Source organism: Pangasianodon hypophthalmus, chromosome 21 (assembly GCF_027358585.1).
Source record: "Pangasianodon hypophthalmus isolate fPanHyp1 chromosome 21, fPanHyp1.pri, whole genome shotgun sequence".
Taxonomy (NCBI): Eukaryota; Metazoa; Chordata; class Actinopteri; order Siluriformes; family Pangasiidae; genus Pangasianodon; species Pangasianodon hypophthalmus.
Window position 1 is genome coordinate 15,769,490 of NC_069730.1, and position 18,611 is coordinate 15,788,100.

At 38.8% G+C, this 18,611-nt stretch overlaps 2 protein-coding genes across 5 annotated transcripts in view; both read left to right on the forward strand.

The window, feature by feature from the left end:
• tcf3a (transcription factor 3a) overlaps window positions 1–10,231 on the forward strand; it is a 35,582-nt gene extending 25,351 nt beyond the window's left edge. The window contains exons 18-21 of the mRNA XM_026925493.3: window positions 1,029–1,175; window positions 1,540–6,454; window positions 7,793–7,928; window positions 9,881–10,231. Coding sequence (XP_026781294.3) covers window positions 1,029–1,168 — 140 coding nt within the window. The 3' untranslated portion in view covers window positions 1,169–1,175; window positions 1,540–6,454; window positions 7,793–7,928; window positions 9,881–10,231. The remainder of the gene's footprint in view (window positions 1–1,028; window positions 1,176–1,539; window positions 6,455–7,792; window positions 7,929–9,880) is intronic.
• A 1,484-nt stretch (window positions 10,232–11,715) lies between these two features.
• Window positions 11,716–17,851, forward strand: mbd3a (methyl-CpG binding domain protein 3a). Of its 4 annotated transcripts, none has more exons than XM_026925254.3 (7): window positions 11,716–11,875; window positions 12,865–13,024; window positions 13,885–14,022; window positions 14,199–14,289; window positions 14,871–15,063; window positions 15,211–15,363; window positions 16,676–17,851. In XM_026925254.3, the coding sequence occupies exons 1-6, from the start codon at window positions 11,862–11,864 to the stop codon at window positions 15,356–15,358; spliced, it is 744 nt and encodes a 247-aa protein (XP_026781055.1). In that variant the 5' UTR covers window positions 11,716–11,861; the 3' UTR covers window positions 15,359–15,363; window positions 16,676–17,851. The 4 variants fall into 4 exon arrangements, with proteins under 4 accessions (XP_026781055.1, XP_026781056.1, XP_026781053.1 ...); XM_026925255.3 differs by having other exon boundaries at window positions 14,886–15,063; XM_026925252.3 differs by having other exon boundaries at window positions 11,726–11,971.
• Window positions 17,852–18,611: the final 760 nt, after the last annotated feature.

The window sequence follows — 18,611 nt, forward strand, 5'->3', positions numbered from 1 at the left end:
CGAGCGTTCATTGCATATATTCATTATGTGATGTTCACATATATGTGTAAGCTCATGGTCAGATCTTTGCTTCCTGATGTTCGTGACAAGAAGATGGAGATGTCAAAGCTGAAGCATGTGGCCATTTTTTGTTCATCCAAGCTGGTCTTTCTCTCCGCTCCGCCATCGATCTCCTCCAACCACAGGATTCCAACTTCATCATATCAGTAGTCAGAATTTCCCCCAAAACATATCGTCAGCCCTGACTAATAAGAACACAAAAGAGAAATATTTCATTTAGTAGGTGATAGGTTTTAACACACCTAAACATTGCAGTGCCTTGTGAGTTTGTTAAGCGCTAATCAATTCATTAGGAAGTTGATTGCTTAACAAGGTGATTAACAAGACCCCGGTTGCCCTCGGCAGCAGCGTGTCAGAGGAGTGCTTGACAGTGGAGGAGAAGGAGCAGCGTGACCGGGAGCGCCGCCTGGCCAACAACGCTCGCGAGAGAGTTCGAGTGCGCGACATCAACGAGGCCTTCCGGGAGCTCGGGCGCATGTGCCAGCTGCACCTGAAGAGCGACAAGGCGCAGACCAAACTGATCATCCTGCAGCAGGCCGTGCAGGTCATCCTAAGCCTCGAGAGGCAGGTGCGAGGTAGGGCTCCACCTCCACGCTCATCCCTCGCTCCTGTGCCTCATGTGGAGAATGGGGGTTGGGGAGAAACGCCTTCAATACAAAGATGCTCTAAAGTCATTGCTGCCATTGGAAGCTTGTTTGCTGTGCTTGAACCTGCCCTTGACCACCTCTCTGTCTTTCCTCCTCACTGCCATGCCATTTCTCATCCCAGTCTTTTCTTAAGTAGCTTCTGTTCCTCTGTCCTTGACCAGCCACTGCCTGCATTAACTGTGTTGCTGTGTAACTTCCTCCAAATTTGCAGCTCTCTTTATCTCCACAGCTTGTGCACTGCTGAGTTGTATGAATTGAAGTGTGAATTGTAATGCCATGGCTGTCATTGCTGACTTGTCCGTATGTCCCAACTCACTACAGAGCGTAACCTCAACCCAAAGGCAGCGTGTCTGAAGAGGAGAGAGGAGGAAAAGGTGACCGGCATGGGTGGAGATCCTCAGATGCAGCTGGGAGGAGGAGGCCACCCTGGGCTGGGCAGTGATGGGCACACTCATATGTAATATTTATGTAAGTATTGCATTTATCATGAGGATTGTCAGGTTCTCGCCGGTTCTGTGAACCTAAGAGTGATTTTCCAGCAATGGACAGATGTGGTAAATGAGAAAATGGATAAAATGTCTAAGCCACTAAGATCGTTCATTTTGGTGCATCATTTCACGTCTCACGTAGACGTTGTAAGATTAGCGAAGTTAGTGAATGTCACTGTCTGGATCCAGTCTAGATGCAAGCTACAGATAAATTGAGAGGAATATTCACACTTTGTTCTTTATGCATGTAACATGAAAAAGAATGGGAAGCCTGTTCTTGTCTATAACATATACACATCACCCTTTCCTTTCACTAATTATTATTATTTTCTTTTCTTTTCCAGATTCTGTCCTAAAGAGTACTTTCAGACGTGGCCTTATTCTCCTATCTACCGTCTCAGTGTGTGAATACGCTCACCATGACTGTGCATCAGAATCTTTTGATCTTATGGACACATACTTGTGCAAACACACACATACACATTTTACTGAAAGCTGACACACTTTGACACAGCACACTCTTGCATAAATGTACACACAGATGTTATGGACCATTGGAGCATCCTAAAGAACACTGCTGAGAGATGGAGGAACTCTGAGCACAACGAACAAGAATCTGTGCTCTTTTTTTTCTTTTTTCTTTTTTTTTTTATAAAATATAAATAGACGCCTCTTGCTTACATATGGGAGCAATGAGAATATGGAGGTGTGTTTTGCCAGGATTTAATTCCCTATCGAAATATAGACAACCATTCCCAAGACTTCAAAACAAAACAAAAGGACACACGCTTGTCAAGTTAAACCGAGTATATCCGGCTATACAAGCTACACCGTTAGAAGTCTGATAATTTGATGATCGGATATTGTGCTAGTACATAGCACATGTGCACACAAACACTTCGTGGGCAGTCAAGGGCTCAAATTAGGGAACAGAAATCTTACCTTTTGGCTTTCTTTTGTACCATCACACATGACGGTGAAAGCATAAACGGAAAAAAAGAACAACCACAGTGACAAACACATCAGCGCTCAATTTCAGCTTGTGTTTTTTTGCATTAACGTTGAGTGTCTGAGCTCGTGTACCTGTCTAACTGGAACCTATTCACCTCTTCATCCGTCACCACAGCCATGGAATCAACACTTCATTGTTACTTACTGGACTAGCAGTTTGGTTTATGATTTATTTTTTTAAGAGGAACAAAGTGTCCTCTTGACTATTGTGAGCAACTAACAGCTCTACATCCTTTCAGTCTCCTCATTTTTAGCATTTCAGTACTGTGCCGTCTGTCACGTCTTTGATCCTGGATCCTTCTTCCTGCTGTTCTTAAAGAAAAAAAAGTGTAAGGAAACACTTTGGACATGGACACCATGTACGATTACCAATTGTCTTGATTGGATTTGAAGGGTAGATGTAGTCTGTTCTTAAAAGTACAGCAAAATCATGTCGAAGATTCGTGAAATCTGCTCGTTTTTGGCCAGTGATTCAGTGCTAAAGTTACGTCAGGGGTATTTGTGCATTTTGCTGACTCATGAGTGTCAACTGCATCTGCTGCCAAATCTGGATATCTTTCCTTAAAATGGAAGAAAATGGATCATTTGAACAATTACTTGGGATCTTACGAGAAGATCTTGTTGACTTTTTTTTTTTTTTCCTTTCTTCTTCTTCTTCTAAATGTTTTACAAATTTAAATATGCGAAAGAACTTTGCGTTCAAGGATGCCAGGAACAAATGTAATTGTTTCATATTTCTTTAGCAATTTTGTATTTTAATGGGGGGGGATGGAATCGTAACCAGCATTCTTTTTTTTTTTTATTTTTTTTTTTTTATATAAATAAGAAATACGTATTCCCTGTCCTCATTGCTCCTTTTGTTTAAAGGGTTTGAATCACTGCAATATCACTTCATTACCCTCTCAGTGATCGTAGTATTGTGGTTGCACCACCTTTATAAAATCTTTTCATAAAAGCTGACACAAAGGGTCATTTCAACAGCTGAATTTATCAGTGTTCTCCTTCAGTCAGTACAAAATCATCTCTGAAAACCAGAAAATGAATTGTGTTGGTTTGCATATTGCAATGCTCTGAATTTTGATGGAGGAAATGTGCAAGAGTGATTAGGGTGGCCTTCTTCATTCTCCGCGCTGACCTCCGTGCCCGGCGGGGTCGTACCGGGGGAGTGATACCGTACTAGTGCCTGCACACTGTTTTCAGTTCAATCCTGAAATCAGGTTTTAATTGCAATGTCACATGTTTTGCTGGCTCTAATGGAATATTTTATAAAATTCACATGAAGACAGGGGTATGGGGATTTTTAGTGGATCTTAAATGAACTTTTGCTCTGCCGAGCAAATAAAGTACTTTCTTTGTAAATGTGATCCCTGTTTAGTTTTTATGTGCTCAGTGACCTCTGTCCTGATTTTGAGTTATGAAGCTTTTGTATGTTTTATTTTTGTTTGTTTTGTTTTGCTCAGTATATGTATTTATCTTGGTAACTTTGCTCAGATACATTAGAAACATTTGACCATGGTGATGTGCTTATTTTTGATACAAGAGTGTGGAACAGACACTGAACTGGCTATTTGGTAAAGAGTAATCATTTACAAAGTACACAAAAGACAGCTTTACTTGTGGCTTTTTAAAATGGAAAAAAAGTTCTTTACTTTTTCAGCCCACCTTGAAACCACATTTTGGTTTGGGTAGAAAATTTCATGCTCCTCTTTCTTAAATTGACTTGCTGCCTCAAATTGAGGCAGTTATTTTTGTTGGGTTATACCGAAGCAAACTGAAATCTTAAAACTTCCATTGGTCCCAATCATTCCTCAAATTCTGATTTATGACTGACGTATGAGCATCTTTGAGTGCAAAAGCTAGCGTTTTCTGACAGGTTGAGCCTAGTTTTAAGATAAACCTGGCTCGGGACAGGAGTTCCTTCTTTGATATTAAGTGCTCACTTTATTATTTTGTTTTTGTTTGGCTGAGACGTCGTCTCAGTCTCTTGGCATTTTCATCTGCAGAATCTGTTGACCCACACCATTGGGGAGGTTTTCTCAAGTCCCCAAAGTGCCTCCACTTTCCTATTTTTTATATAAAGTAGCTATTCAGAATTGTTATGTATATAAAGTAGCAATAAATGTGCCATTTTTAATAACAGAAGTTATACATTTTCCATGTCTTTTTTTTTTTTTTTTTTTTTTTTTTAATTATATACCCAAATAAAGAAGAACACACAGCAAGAGGGGGTTTATTCATCACTAAATGTTAATCTTTTTTTTTTTTTTCTTCTACAGGCCTTTACTGTTGCAGTCTATTAGAGGATTATACATAACCTAGACACAGATATTATAGACAGACACCATTTAAGAAAAAAATAACAAGAATTATGGCAGGTGCCATGTTCTATCTGTAATATGTTCCTTATTTAACAAAGATAAATTAGTTATAAGGCTTATGGACTCAAGATTTATATATTTGTTATAACTGGCATATGAAACGCATTATATCTCCTCTATCATTCCACCCATCTGTCCAGTTATTACACGACTGCTAAAGTTCACATCAACAATACAAATTTTAAGATATGATTATTAAAAAGTACTCCTAAACTGCAGCTTGTTGTTTATGACATTGAACATAGAGCAGGGTTATCAGTGCTCAAGACAGCCCTCAGCCCTTAACATATCTGATGAGGTAAAATTGTACATTGGATTGGTTATATCATTGGCTGTTCTGTTCAGTGAAATGGAAAACATTCATGGTCTGGCTGTTATGCTGCACCAGTGGATAGTACCATCTGTCTGACCCCTAATCATGTGCACATTAGACCAAGCTGTCACAGATTTCGTCTGGTAGCTCCAAGAACACCACGCAGACCCTGTTTCTCAGATTTTAAAATCAAGATAATTTGAACAAATTAACTTGATTCGAAAGTAAAAGATCACTTGAAATAAGAATTAAATTGATGAATAAAAACAGACAAATCACTGGACAGAATGTGAACGAACATACTAGAGGTGTGCACTGGATTGATTTCAAACTCCAGTCTGCTCCCAAAGGGATTTTGACCAACCTCTCCCACTTTCATTGAAACTTTTAACTAATCATGCAGTTATTATTATTATTATTATTATTATTATTTTTATTTGTACCAGTTCATGATATATTTTCTAATGAACGTAGGTGGTTCTATTTCTTAAAATATAAACAAATTAGAAATGTAAACCACAAACCTGAAAAAGATAAAGCATTTCCTTAAGAATTATGAATGAATGCAGTGCAAGCAACCACCATGCCCGATGCACTCTTAGGTTAATGAACGTGTGTGTTCTTTGTGTCCAGAGTTATATGCATGAAAATATAAAAGGCAGCATTTTTGGTGTCCTGTTGCATACTTTTACTATGGACCTTGGGAAGATTCAAAAGCCTGTTAAATATATTTTTAAATTGGGTATCAAAATGTTTTTCCCATCATCTTTCGGGTAGTACAAGAAACTACCTGATTGTCTTTGAAGCTCATCCAAAAATGCCTGCACATACAACCAAGGGTAAGTTTGTACACTGAAAAATAGAGGACCCAAGATGGAGCCCTGAGGTACTCCTAAGGTTATAGCTGGTGTACTGGAATTTCAGTGAGCAAATAGTATTCACTTGGATGCTTTATGCCTTTGGGTGATGATTTGTTTTTCCTGGTGTCACAATTGTGACTTACAGGACCTGATTATTGGCACTGTGTCTGAATCGAATAACCGGGTGACCATCTTAGGGGTCAGTTATTCCTGTGTCATGAAGGGGCTCTCCTGTATTTAACCATGTGAGATGGGGTGTTAAAATGTTTTGTGTTAGCATGAAACAAAACGAAATTTATACACTAAGCTTTCTTTTTCCCTAAAACTGGTCTGTAAATAAAGCCTGAACCTCACTGGAAATTAATCTACTATTGTAGCCTAACCTTAAAGCCTGGGGCCATGTTATATATAGCTCTTGTATAACACCTCTTTTTTAAAATTTAAGTAGGTCTTTTTAATAATTCAATTCTTTGGCATGTTTATTATTTTTTTTAGTTTTTGTTTACTTGAGTATTTTAGCGTTGCATCTCTAACCGTCAACTTCCGGTTGCGGTCGCATTTATTTAGTCGTCACCATTAGGCGCCATATTGCTTCCGCTAAAGCGTATTTTTAAGCCGTCAGGTTGGGAAGACAGACTCTCCAGAAAATGCTCGCTAAATTAATAGGACAGAAATATCTCTCCATTGGAAAGGCGTGGTAAGTTGTTTCAGTTTGTGTTGCAGACTTTATTGTGTATTATTTTGAGGGTGAGAATTGTTTTCAGTTAGTGAGACAGTTGTGTCCTTGTTGACCTAGCTTGTTGCTAACTGGCGTGTTTCGGACAGGAAGGACAGCCAGGTTCTGGCGTGTTCATGCACTCTACAGTGTAGCACTTTCCTCTCATTTCAGCACCCATGCTCAATTTAACAAGTAATAAGTAATACTATTATGTATTTTAAGCGTTAATATCGGTTTCCTGGGCTCGCGCACAGGACGTGTTCAGGACATCACACTGATTAATGCAGTTGTCCAGATAAAGGTTAATATGAAAGTCTATGAATTACTATAATGTTAATCTGTGAATTAGTATAAAGTTAGTAGAGCATTTATGGATACACATTCCTGCAGGTATGTGCACAATATCCGATCATAACACTACAGCATGATTGTCATCTAGTGAGCTTTCCTTCTGAAATGGATGACACCCATCCATCCATCCCTTTTCTGTACTGCTTATCATACACAGGGTTAAGGGATAACTTTGAGCTTATCCTAAGGATCTCCGGGGACATCCTGGACAGGGTGCCAATCCATCACAGTGCACAGTCGCACACACTCATACACACTACAGACAATTTGGGAACGCCAATCATGCCTACAACACATGTCTTTGGACTGGGGGAGGAAACCCCCAAAGCACAGGGAGAACATGCAAACTCTTCACACAAAGGGCAGAGGTGGGAATCAAACCCCCAACCCTGGAGGTGCGAGGCAACAGCGCTAACCACGTAACTTGGCAGATTACTGTGAGTGTCGGTGTCTGATCAGTAATGTCAAACACTCCAACATCTGTCATATACATACAAGTTTTATCTGAATTCTTGCCATCTGCTGGGGTTTTGAATTTGATTTGACTAAAATCTGAGGAGATTGTCTACTGTAGGAATTAAATTATTTAGGAATCCACAGAACTGAATGAGACAAAGCATCTGTGGAGGCTACAGACCTTAAAAACAACTCAAAAGTGCAGTAAATTAAAATAAAATTTTAAATTGGATATTAGTGTCTTATGGCTTTCCCGTAATCTTGGTCGAGCAAAAGAAGACATGTTTGCATTTGAGGCTTAGACTGCACAGATAGAACCAAGAGGAAGTTTAGACAGTGAAAACAAAGGAGAGCCCAAGATGGAATCCTGAGGTACTCCACACATTTATGGATCATTGCTGTTTTATGAAGGAGTATGTTTAGTCCTGAAAATCAAAAGTCATCTGATTAGACTAGCTGCTTGTTTTCAGCCAACTTATCCTTTTGTTTATGTGCTTTACTGCGTCACAGGGTTCCCACGCTGGCTGTATGGGGAGGCGTTGGAGGCATTGCAGTCGTCCACTTTACAGACTGGCGACTGATCCTGGACTATGTGCCCTACATCAACGGCAAGTTCAAGAAGGACTAGATGCGTGCGAACTTCTGGGTAAGTGTCGTGTCTGGCTTTAGGATAAAAGCAAAAGACTCACATGTCTCACAAAAGACATCAAAGCTTAAGGGGTGTGCTCATTGCTCATGTATTTGAGAAACAACACTGGGGTTGACTGTTCCATCATGTTCATATTTTATATAAAAAAAAATTACAATCTAAAAATTATTTTAGTGATGAGAAAAGAGGGGATATGTTCAGATGCCCTGTAACTGCTGCGCTAATGTTTTCCAGTGGATCACCTTGCGATAACTGAATTACAGTGATGTCTAAGCCATACTGCTGATTTAGTGCTCATCATGTTTATTTACCCTACCTCTATATAAATGAAATGTGCACAGTTAAAGATTACATTCATTCATTTTAGATGAACTAGTAGTATTTTTACACTCAAAACTATTTTACTAAGATGCACATATTCACATTTGTTCTATTGCCCAAACTGTGATGCACACTATATGGCCAAAGGATTGCGCCTGACCATCACACCCATATGTGGTTCTTCCCCAAACTGTTGCCACACAGTTGGAAGCACACAGTTGAAAAGGATGTCCATTTCCCTTCACTGGAACTAAGAGGCTCAAACCTGTTACATTACCATGACAATGCCTCTGTGTACAAAGCGAGCTCCATGAAGACATGGTTTGCTGAGGTTGGAGTGAAAAAACTCGAGTGTCCTGCACAAAGCCCTGACCTCAGCCACAAGATTTTGTGCCATACATGCTGGTGTGAATCAGTTCTGCTGTATCATAACATAATACTGATGCATGAGCTGTAAGGACAAAGGATTTACAGCTCAAAGCTTTTCAGCATGGTGCAGAATACTGCCACCTGGTGTTCAGCAGAGCAGCTAGTCTTCTACAGGGTCCTGAAACACCTATTGATGTACTGTCCTGGCAGCCAATGCAGCAAAGTTTAGACTCTTTCTAATCATTTATTTCATGCTTCAGAATATAATTAAGTAAAGTAAGGAATAATAAAAGAAATGATTAGAAAGAGAGAATTAACTACAAATTGATAAAAATATAACTTCTTGTTTTTTAGTGAGTAAAAAGTATGAGGGATAAAATGCCTTGGGACATGCTGTTCTAGGAAAATTAACATCACTACACCACAGCATTTTATCCCTCATACTTTTTACTCACTAAAGAACAAGACGTTATACTTTTATCCATTTATAGTTACATACAAGTCACAAGTTAATAAGTCAAAATGCAGCTTGTTACAGAGAACCCTTAAGACACAACATCGTGAAGAAGGAACAGACTCAACTCTGACTGGTTCAAAGTGCTGACACTGGAGACTCATTCTAAAAATGTTAATCACCTCCTCCTCTGTTTTTCTTAGTTAGATAACAATGTTTGTCCTTAGTCTTAAGTTATGTGGAGCATCTGCCATGGAAGTGCCTGTGAGTCAGCCGTTACTATAGAAACAAGGTCACATTAGAACAAGCGCATTAATGTAAACCGGTGATTTGAATTACAGCTGGAACTACTGTCAGAGCTGCTGTAATAGAAAATTCATCAACAGCGTCTGACTAATCAGAATGGAGAATTCAGCAGCACTGTGGTATAAGAAAGTAAAGGTAAACAGTAGCTTAGACATGTGGTTTTGCTACCACCAGCACAGCTTCCTTTTGAGACCCACAGACTTAATGTGCCAGGGTGTGTGGGTTTTGTTCAGAATCTAAAGCACCGACGTGGTTGTGTGCTGAACGAAGCATTAATCAGCTGTTCATGGCAAAAAGGGCTCGAACATCATCCAGTGCTTAGAACTTAAATGCATTTTTTGCTTTGTCGTTCAAGAAGCAAGAATAAGTTATAGCATAACAAGTGTTAAAATGATGGTCTGCAGCAGTATGATCTAAAATGAGCCTCACTTCACTGTAATAAAGAATAGCCGCTTGGTTCTCAATGGAAACTGACACATTGATGCAAATTTGTCTGCAGGTCCAAAGTTCTGGTGCTGAGTGAAAGATCGGGTCAGACATCCCAACTCGGAGATAACTGAAGATTCATGGCCACAGCTCTGCTGCATGCAATGTGCTCATCACTGTCTTTCTTCTGTTTAACAGTGCTAATGGATATATGATTTCTTTTTTGGGACAGTCCGTCTTCCTGTTTCTTTTGTTGTTTCGAATGACTTTGGTTGTAAATGTAAAATAAAGCGATTCTTGTGATACAAATATGAATTCTGACCCAACACAAATCACTACACCAAACAACTTAGGACATAATGGATTGTTTTTCTTCCTACAGAGTCATTTCCCTGAATAAACAATCCGTGGTTATTATTTACAATTATGGAACAAATTCTTTGTGTCTGTCTGAAGTCCTTCCACATAAACCTCCTCTTGACCCTTAAAGGAGTATTACTGCCTACTAATACATGACATACATGACATACTAATGTGGGTTTACTGACTCCACTTGTCAATAAATATAAAGAAGAAAACTTTTACTGCAGTGTGCTATCAAGTTTAAGGTGATGAATGGAGGATTATATAAATATATATTACATTATAGTGGTTTTATAGCAGAATGAAAAGATTTTTCTGCTGATGTTGCTTTGTGGACAACAAACAATAACATTAAATGTCACAGATGCATAAAAGCTATGAAAACAGCCTGTTACTATCACGTCTCAGTCTTAAAGACGCAGAAACTCTTGTCCATGCGTTTATCGTGGACTAGTACAGTGTCCTTTTTATTGGACTACCATTAAAGGCCATAACCAGATTACAATATATTCAAAATATATTCATAGAGTTCTCACCTGCTCCTCTAGGTCCACTCACATTAAAACCATATTACATAGTCTGCACTGGCTACCTGTAGTTTCTAGGATTTGTACGATCCTAGACTTTGGAATTCATTCCCCTAGAACCTCTGAACTGTTACCGCTATCCTGACTTTCAAATCACAACTTAAAACATTTATTTCTTCAGTAGTTTGGCTCTTTTCCTTACGGTTGAAATATTTATATCATTGCTCTTTTGTTCTCTTATGTCTATTAGTATGGAATGTAAAGTGTCTTTGAGCTGTGGAAAGGTGCAATATAAATAAAACTATTATTATTATTATTATTATTATTATAGACACTTCCATAGGTTTATTCTGTAATCTTAAATAGAATTGAATATGTGTATCACATCTGGAAAATGGCAGCAGCTGACATTTGGAACTGGGAATCAATTTTACTGATGTATTAAAGATTTAAAAGATGGATTCATTCTGGACTGTATGGTGGTACAGTGAGTAGAGTTGCTGTCTCGCAGCTCCAGTGTCTCTGGTTTGATCATGAGCTCAGGTTACTCATGTCCATGTGGGTTTTCTCCAGGGTTCTCTTGTTTTCTTCCAAAACTTGCCGGTAGGTGGATTGTCTCAAATTTACAGGTGTGCAGATGTGTGTCTGTATCTGCATGGTGGACTGTGATGTACCTGTGTCCCATCCTGGGTGTATTCCTGCCTTGTGCTCACTGATCCCGGATTAGGCTCTGGATCCTCCGGGACCCTGACCAGGAAACACAAGTTACTGAAGATGAATGAATAGATTAACAGAGACTTACTTGTCAGCTTGATGCCTTATTCCTTGATTATTCCAAGATTTCACGCGATTTTAGTGGTCCTGGAATAACTCAAAAAGACAAATCTATTACATTGTATTGTTCCAAAACAGAAACCAGCGTTCACAGAATCGACTCACACGAGACGACTCACTTACGGCCCAGAATTTCGTTCAATTCTATGGTGTCGATTCAGTGAACTAGGAGTCGACTCCGGGTGTTCGGAGCTCAGTGTGAGGAGCGGGTAGGGGGGGGTCATTAGGTGAGAAGAGCAGCGTGTGAAATAAAGAAGGGACAATTCAACCATCATCACATCCCAAATTTCTTTTCGGTCCAGTTCTGCAAGCCCAACTCCGCTGGGAAGCATGGAGAGGAAAAGGTGGGAGTGCTCGGCTCTCCCAAATGGTTGGAAAAGGGAAGAAGTGACCAGAAAGTCGGGCTTGTCCGCGGGGAAAAGCGATGTCTATTATTTTAGGTACTGTTGCTGGATTAGCCAGTGGAGATAAAAGCTAGCTAGCTTAGCTGGACAACGTTGCTAGCTATTGGGATGGGAGCATTACCAATAATACCATAAAATTAATAGATACCTAACCGTTATATTTATGTAGACAATTTCAAATAGTAAAAATACGTTACGTGATGCTCGCTGTGTTATCTGATAATATTGTTACTGTGCACGGGTTTTTTAGCTAACTTAGCTAGCCGGCACGCTACCCAGTGTTGTTAGCAGTATTGGTAACGCTAGCTAACCTTTAGATATCCGTAAACTGGCTGTTTTAAGAGCTTAGTTGTTTCGGTTCTCATTTAAATCTTGTTCTCACTGAACTTTTTTTAAATTTAATTTAGCGACTTAGCTGACTAGTTGTAAGCATTTGCTACCGGTTTAGCTAGTTTTGGAGTTTGGGAGTTGACATAAATATAACCTACTTAGTAGCAACATCAGAGTGTCAACAAACTGGGAAGAAGATGCAAAATGAGCTCCAAAGCAGAGACTGTAGAACTGATTTTAAACTTGCATTAAACTCGGTTATAAAATAACAGCCTGATAATTGTAGTATTTATCCAGCGCATTATGTTCTGTATTGTCAAACAAATGGTCCAAACTGACTGCAGAAGAATTAAAAGGACCTCAGAAGGACAGCTTCATCTTTCAGATTGCTCAGTTTTTCCATTTTTGTTTGGTTTTGATTAGACAATTATCACAATTTCATTTAAAGCTAATTTACTTGCTATTATCTTCCTACATTTCTATCAGATATCACTACAGTCATTACTTTTCTATCTTCTGTCATGCTTGCATCTTCCAGTTGTAGCATCTACATTATGAGATCCATTGTGTGACCCCTCTGTCTTTCTCTCTACGCACAGTCCCACAGGAAAGAAGTTTCGGAGTAAACCCCAACTGGCCCGCTATCTTGGCAACTCCATGGACCTGAGCTCGTTCGACTTCCGTACTGGCAAAATGATCATGAGTAAACTGAACAAGAACAGACAACGCCTACGCTATGAGCACAGCAGTCAGAACAGGGTAGGTTACAGACACTCGCCTGTCATTCTGCATGTAACACAACAAAAGGAGATAGTGAGCCTTTTCAGTGCTACATTACACATTTCAAAATAAAAAGACACTTGGGAATGTGAAGAAACTGCAAACACAAGGTAGAATCTTAAACAGTATGACGAAATGCCCTGAATCCAAACATTAAAAAGGATCATAATACAGCAGTGACAAATTATGTCAAAGTGACAGTTTGTACTATTTGTATTTACATTAATGCACAGCCATTTTAGAAAAAAAGCAAATTTTCACTTTCTAATAAGGGAAGGGTACTTTGAGACAATGTTATTTGATCCATGATCTTATTCTGTATTATATCTCTCTCCTTTCCTTTAACGTAGTTCCTAAAGAAGCATTGCTTTCATGCATTTAGTTTTATTAAGTCTTCTGAAGTGCTAGGCTTTCACAGCATCAGTTATCAGAGGTGGAGAAATCACTAGCTTGGGGTTATGTATATCTCTGCTATTCATTTAAAAAAAAAAAAAAAAAGACCACAGCAGAGAAGGGTTTTTCTTTTGTTGGTTTTCTGTTTTAAAAAAACACACTGGTGACCTCTAGACTGAGCCTACTCGTCTGTTGAGCAGCTATGAATAAAAAGCCTGGACATGTAATCTTCTTGTCGCAGATGCCCAGGCTACTGATTTGTCCACCCCTGTCAGTGAAAGCTTGACGTCTAGTTTGTAGTACTAAAACTGCTTCTGAGATCTTTGTGAGTGGCAGTTAGATTATTTTATGAATCTAGAAATGAGCTCAAACCATTTTTACATACATAAACTTACAATTACTAACCATCTAAAAAAAAGTTTTTTCCTTCATGTTTCTTTTTTTAGGGTAAGCCTGATCTAAACACTTCTCTACCGGTGCGACAGACAGCGTCCATCTTCAAGCAGCCTGTTACAAAAGTCACAAACCACCCAAACAACAAAGTGAAGACAGACCCGCAAAAAGCTGTTGATCAGCCAAGACAGGTAACGATACAGCTCTTAGTCCTAGCTGTACATCAGAAGTCGCTTCAGTATAAAAAGAAAAGAAGCAATGTCTCATGTTACTAATACACTAAGTTAATCTAACCTCACATCACTGTGCCAGATTTTGGCTTAGCCTTATTTACATAAAATTTGGACCTGTTTCTGCCTCTCTACAGCTCTTCTGGGAGAAGAAGCTAAGTGGACTAAATGTGTATGACATAGCTGAGGAGTTGATGAAGAGTATGGATCTTCCCAAAGGCCTTCAAGGTGAGAAACTGCATGGAAAACGTATGGATTAGTTCTACCAGATGTTTAAGGGTTGATTTGGACCAGATAAAGTTTGTTTGTAATTTGCCCCAATCACTAGACAGCCAGAGTCTGCAGTAACATGGCAATTACCTGGTTTAACTATTACATCACTGTGAGTTCATTTAAACTGTTGCTAATGGAGGTGTGTGTCTGGCAAAATACAGAATGCCAAAACCTCACAGGCTTGGGCGGTTTGTTTTAAATTACAATCACATATTTCACTACTAATTACTTAAATTATAGATCCACTCCAGTTGAAACTAATCCAACACAAATAGTATTTGCGTGCGAACACAATCACTTTAGCTACAGCCCATCTCTTTGACTCACCTGTATGCCTTCTGAAAGATGCAGCATTATGCTATATTTTTCCCAGTATTTAGCAGGTGTCCAAATGTGCCCACACACTCATTTCATTTGAATAAAAACATACCAGATGGTAAAATGGTAAACAGCATCTGTGTAATGCAATTTAAATGGCTTTTAATGACTGCAAACAAGTGGCCTGTTTGGGTTTTAAATTGTGTAATGTCTGAAAGTGTCCTCCACTGCAGGGGTCGGCCCAGGCTACTCGGATAAAACGCTCCTGTCTGCCATCGCCAGTGCCCTGCACACCAGCAGCGCCCCCATCACAGGCCAGCTATCTGCTGCTGTGGAGAAAAACCCCGGAGTCTGGCTCAACAGCACGCAGCCCCTCTGCAAGGCCTTTATGGTGACTGATGAGGACATCAGGTACACTCGTACAAAATAAAACTGTTAGTGGGTTTGATACTAAAAGTATATCGTGATTATGTGAATTAGTTTTGTACATGTAGGAGCATTGGTGTTCTCTGCTATTTTGGTTTTCTGAGTTGTTATAACACCCCGTTTCTGTTCCAGGAAACAGGAGGACCTGGTGTACAACGTGAGGAAGAGGCTGGAGGACGCTCTCATGGCTGACATGCTGGCTCAAGTAGAAGAGACCACTGGTGATACGAAGCCGGTGAAGGAGGAGACCAACGGCAGCGGTGAAATGGAGACAGTATAGCCACAGTAAGAAAGCACAGACCAGTTCTCCGATAGCAGTGCCTTATTGTTTAATGTCAGTAGGTTGCGCACCTACTGATGAATATACAAATCCTGCCTTTTCAGTGCTTCTGACAAACGACAGACAGTAGTCAGTCATTTCCAGTGGAGTCACATGGGGGCTATGCAGAGCACTGACTCTCTGCGGATGCTGTATTTTCAGATCTGATTGAGGCTGTGGATACATTAAAAAAATTTTACCTTAAAGTGTGTGACTAGACGGGATGTGATAATGCAATCGGAACTAATATATCTCTACCTAAAAGACTTGCAGGAAGTGAGTTTTGTATTTTAAATCCCACATTTACTCCATAGTCACTCTATTATACTCACTCTACTATATTTATGGTAACATAGGTTTTAGTATTCAAACTGAGTAGTAAGTTCTTTAGATGTTAGCAACAGTATGTTATGATGATAACTAGTTAGCATTACAGCTGTACATAATAGCTTGGGTTCTCCACAACTACCTAAGTGGCTAGCTACATTATACCATTATATTTGCTGAAAATTTATACAGGAAGTAAATTATGGACTTATGAAATTATTTTTTTCTGTTTTAAATTCCTGCGGATTTTAGGGAGCTACGTATTTTAACATTAGAGTGTGCTGGAATGTGCTCCAAAATATGCATAAAGTCTTTTTCCATAATGAAAACAGTAGATGAGCCAGTTGACATTTGCTCAGGTGTTTAGAACACTCCAATATTAACTGACACTCTCTGGAGGCCCCGCCTCCTTTCCCATCTCGCATTAGTAATGTTTTGGCCGGCGCTCACTGTCCTTGAAAGATGCACTGATACGGTCCCTGTGCTTGAAAGATGCACTGATACGGTCCCTGTGCTTGAAAGATGCACTGATACGGTCCCTGTGCTTGAAAGATGCACTGATACGGAGCCCTCACAGGTGAATGGAGAATGTTATGTGTTCATCAAAAGTGGTCAGAAATCACACTATTTGACCAAGGCAGAAAATTTTAACGAAAAAAAGTTTAAATAAGCTTATAGTGAAGTGTTAAATCTAACACTTTACAAATAATTGGACAGTGATTGCTCTCCATTGCCGGTCAGGTGGGTCTTATAGGTGAAACCATTTGAACAAGTCTGGTGTGTACTGTCCTGTATGTTGTATATTTCTGTTCTGTAGTTCTAAACACCTGATTTCATGATCAGTCATATTGACTTTTTATATTCAGGACCATCAGGTAACTTGTGTGTTGATTTCATTTTTCATGGGTGATTTCAGTTTCTAATATAATCTCTCTCTCTGTGTAATCCTAGATTGCAGTATTCTTCTCCTGCGCTGACCTACAGGATATTTACCAGGACATGAAAGCTCATGCTGTCTCTTGATGGAAAAGTAACTCTTTTGCTACTTTATGCAGTGACCCTCCAATTGAACTGTGAAACTTTGTGTTTTATGCAGGCAGTTTCTAGGAACTTTTTCACCTTTGTAATTTTTTAAAAACATTTTGGTTTGTTTTAAATCTGAGTAAGCTGATGTCTTGCTGTACTCCAACTACATATGAGATGTTCTTTGTTCTTACACACGCACAGAGTGTGCATAAAGTGCTATCCGCAACACATCACATCACAAGAGCTTTTTAATATACTATGCTAGACAGGAAGTTTATGCAACCCTAGGTTCTGATCTAGTGTATTGTCAAGCTAACAGTACGATTATGCTCATCAAGGGAGTTATAAACGGTTATAACAGTTAGGATGTAACATAAAATACAGGCATACAAATATAATCACTTCCTATCAATTAACTCTGAAATAGGTTGACATCACTAGAACTAATCTTATCATTATTGGTGCTTTTCTTTTCCGTTTTACAAATCAGCAGATTTGTCATTCTTCTCATCTGTGATTTTTAAGGGCTAACAGTCATACACTATACAGTAATATACAATAACTACAGTAATATAAGAAATGGTTGCTTTAAATTTTCTTAAACACTTAGTGTTAGGAACATATTCCCCTTAAAATGCAGAGCTCTTAGTAACCCAATGGCCAGACAGTGATGTATTAAAACTCTAAAATAAATCAGGAACAAAGGGCTCCAGGTGACACATCAAGGCTGTTAATATGGCAGTTCTTGTACATACTGCACTTACAGTTACTACCAGGAAGATGTGTAATTTCTAAGATCATTTTTGGTGTACAGTCCTCTCTGCTTTTCTGATTATGACCTAAAAAATGGTTCTTAACACAATTTAAAGGCATTGCTTTCCAGTTGACATCATTTCTTCTCAATTATCAGGCTTTTTATTTTCTAAAATTGGGGCTAAATGTCGAACAGGTTGTTGGTGGACATTTGAATATTGCTGTGGAAAGAAAGTGTGTAAACTAAAAAAAAAACGTTTTTATTTGGTGCTGCTCATTCAATAGGTCACTTGTTTTACTCAAATACAGTGCTTTTTTGGGGGGCATAGGTTATGGTAAACCACAAATTAAGAAACCGTTCCTCTTATGTTCGTACAAAAAGCTATGACTTTAGCATTGCCAAAAGCTAAGGGCAAATGTGGTGAGTTGATTTAGAATAACAGACATGTTTAATCATTGTTAGACAAGCAGAAAATGAAATATTACTATGCTAAACAGAATGCTGCTTAGCCAAAAAAGGCAAAAGAGACAAAATGTTGAAAATGGGTACTGCTTTGTTGACCAAATCTGTGAAGTTATAAATGATGATTAATTCTCCTCGTCCAAGTTTTCAGCTGGAAATCTGACTAATGGAACAACCCAAGGAGGGAGTGTTTTGTTAGATATAATCAGTGACCCCCTTCTTCACATTTTATATGTATACATTGTGTGTGTTTTTAAATTTTCTTTGGAATACAGTTATTTTACATATAAGCTGTTGAGTGCTGTCAAAGCTAAATTAATTTAGATTTTGTATTTTATAAAGCTAGTTATTTTGTCTGATTGGGGTTTCACATTTAATAAATGAAATCAACTTTATGCAGTCTTGGGTGCTTAAAACGATTTCTTTGATATGGGCTTAATTTTGTACGTTTGAGTAATAAAATGAATTTTTGATCAAATAACTGTGGTCTGTGATTGGTTTTAGACAGAAATGTCTCTTGTTAATATTGAAAGCTTCTGGAAATGCAAAACATGAATGGAAGATGAATTAATGTGCAACAATATTGGAGCGAAGGTGTTATGCTCTTGGCTCTTAAAATTGTTTTGATATAGGTTGTCTTTGCAC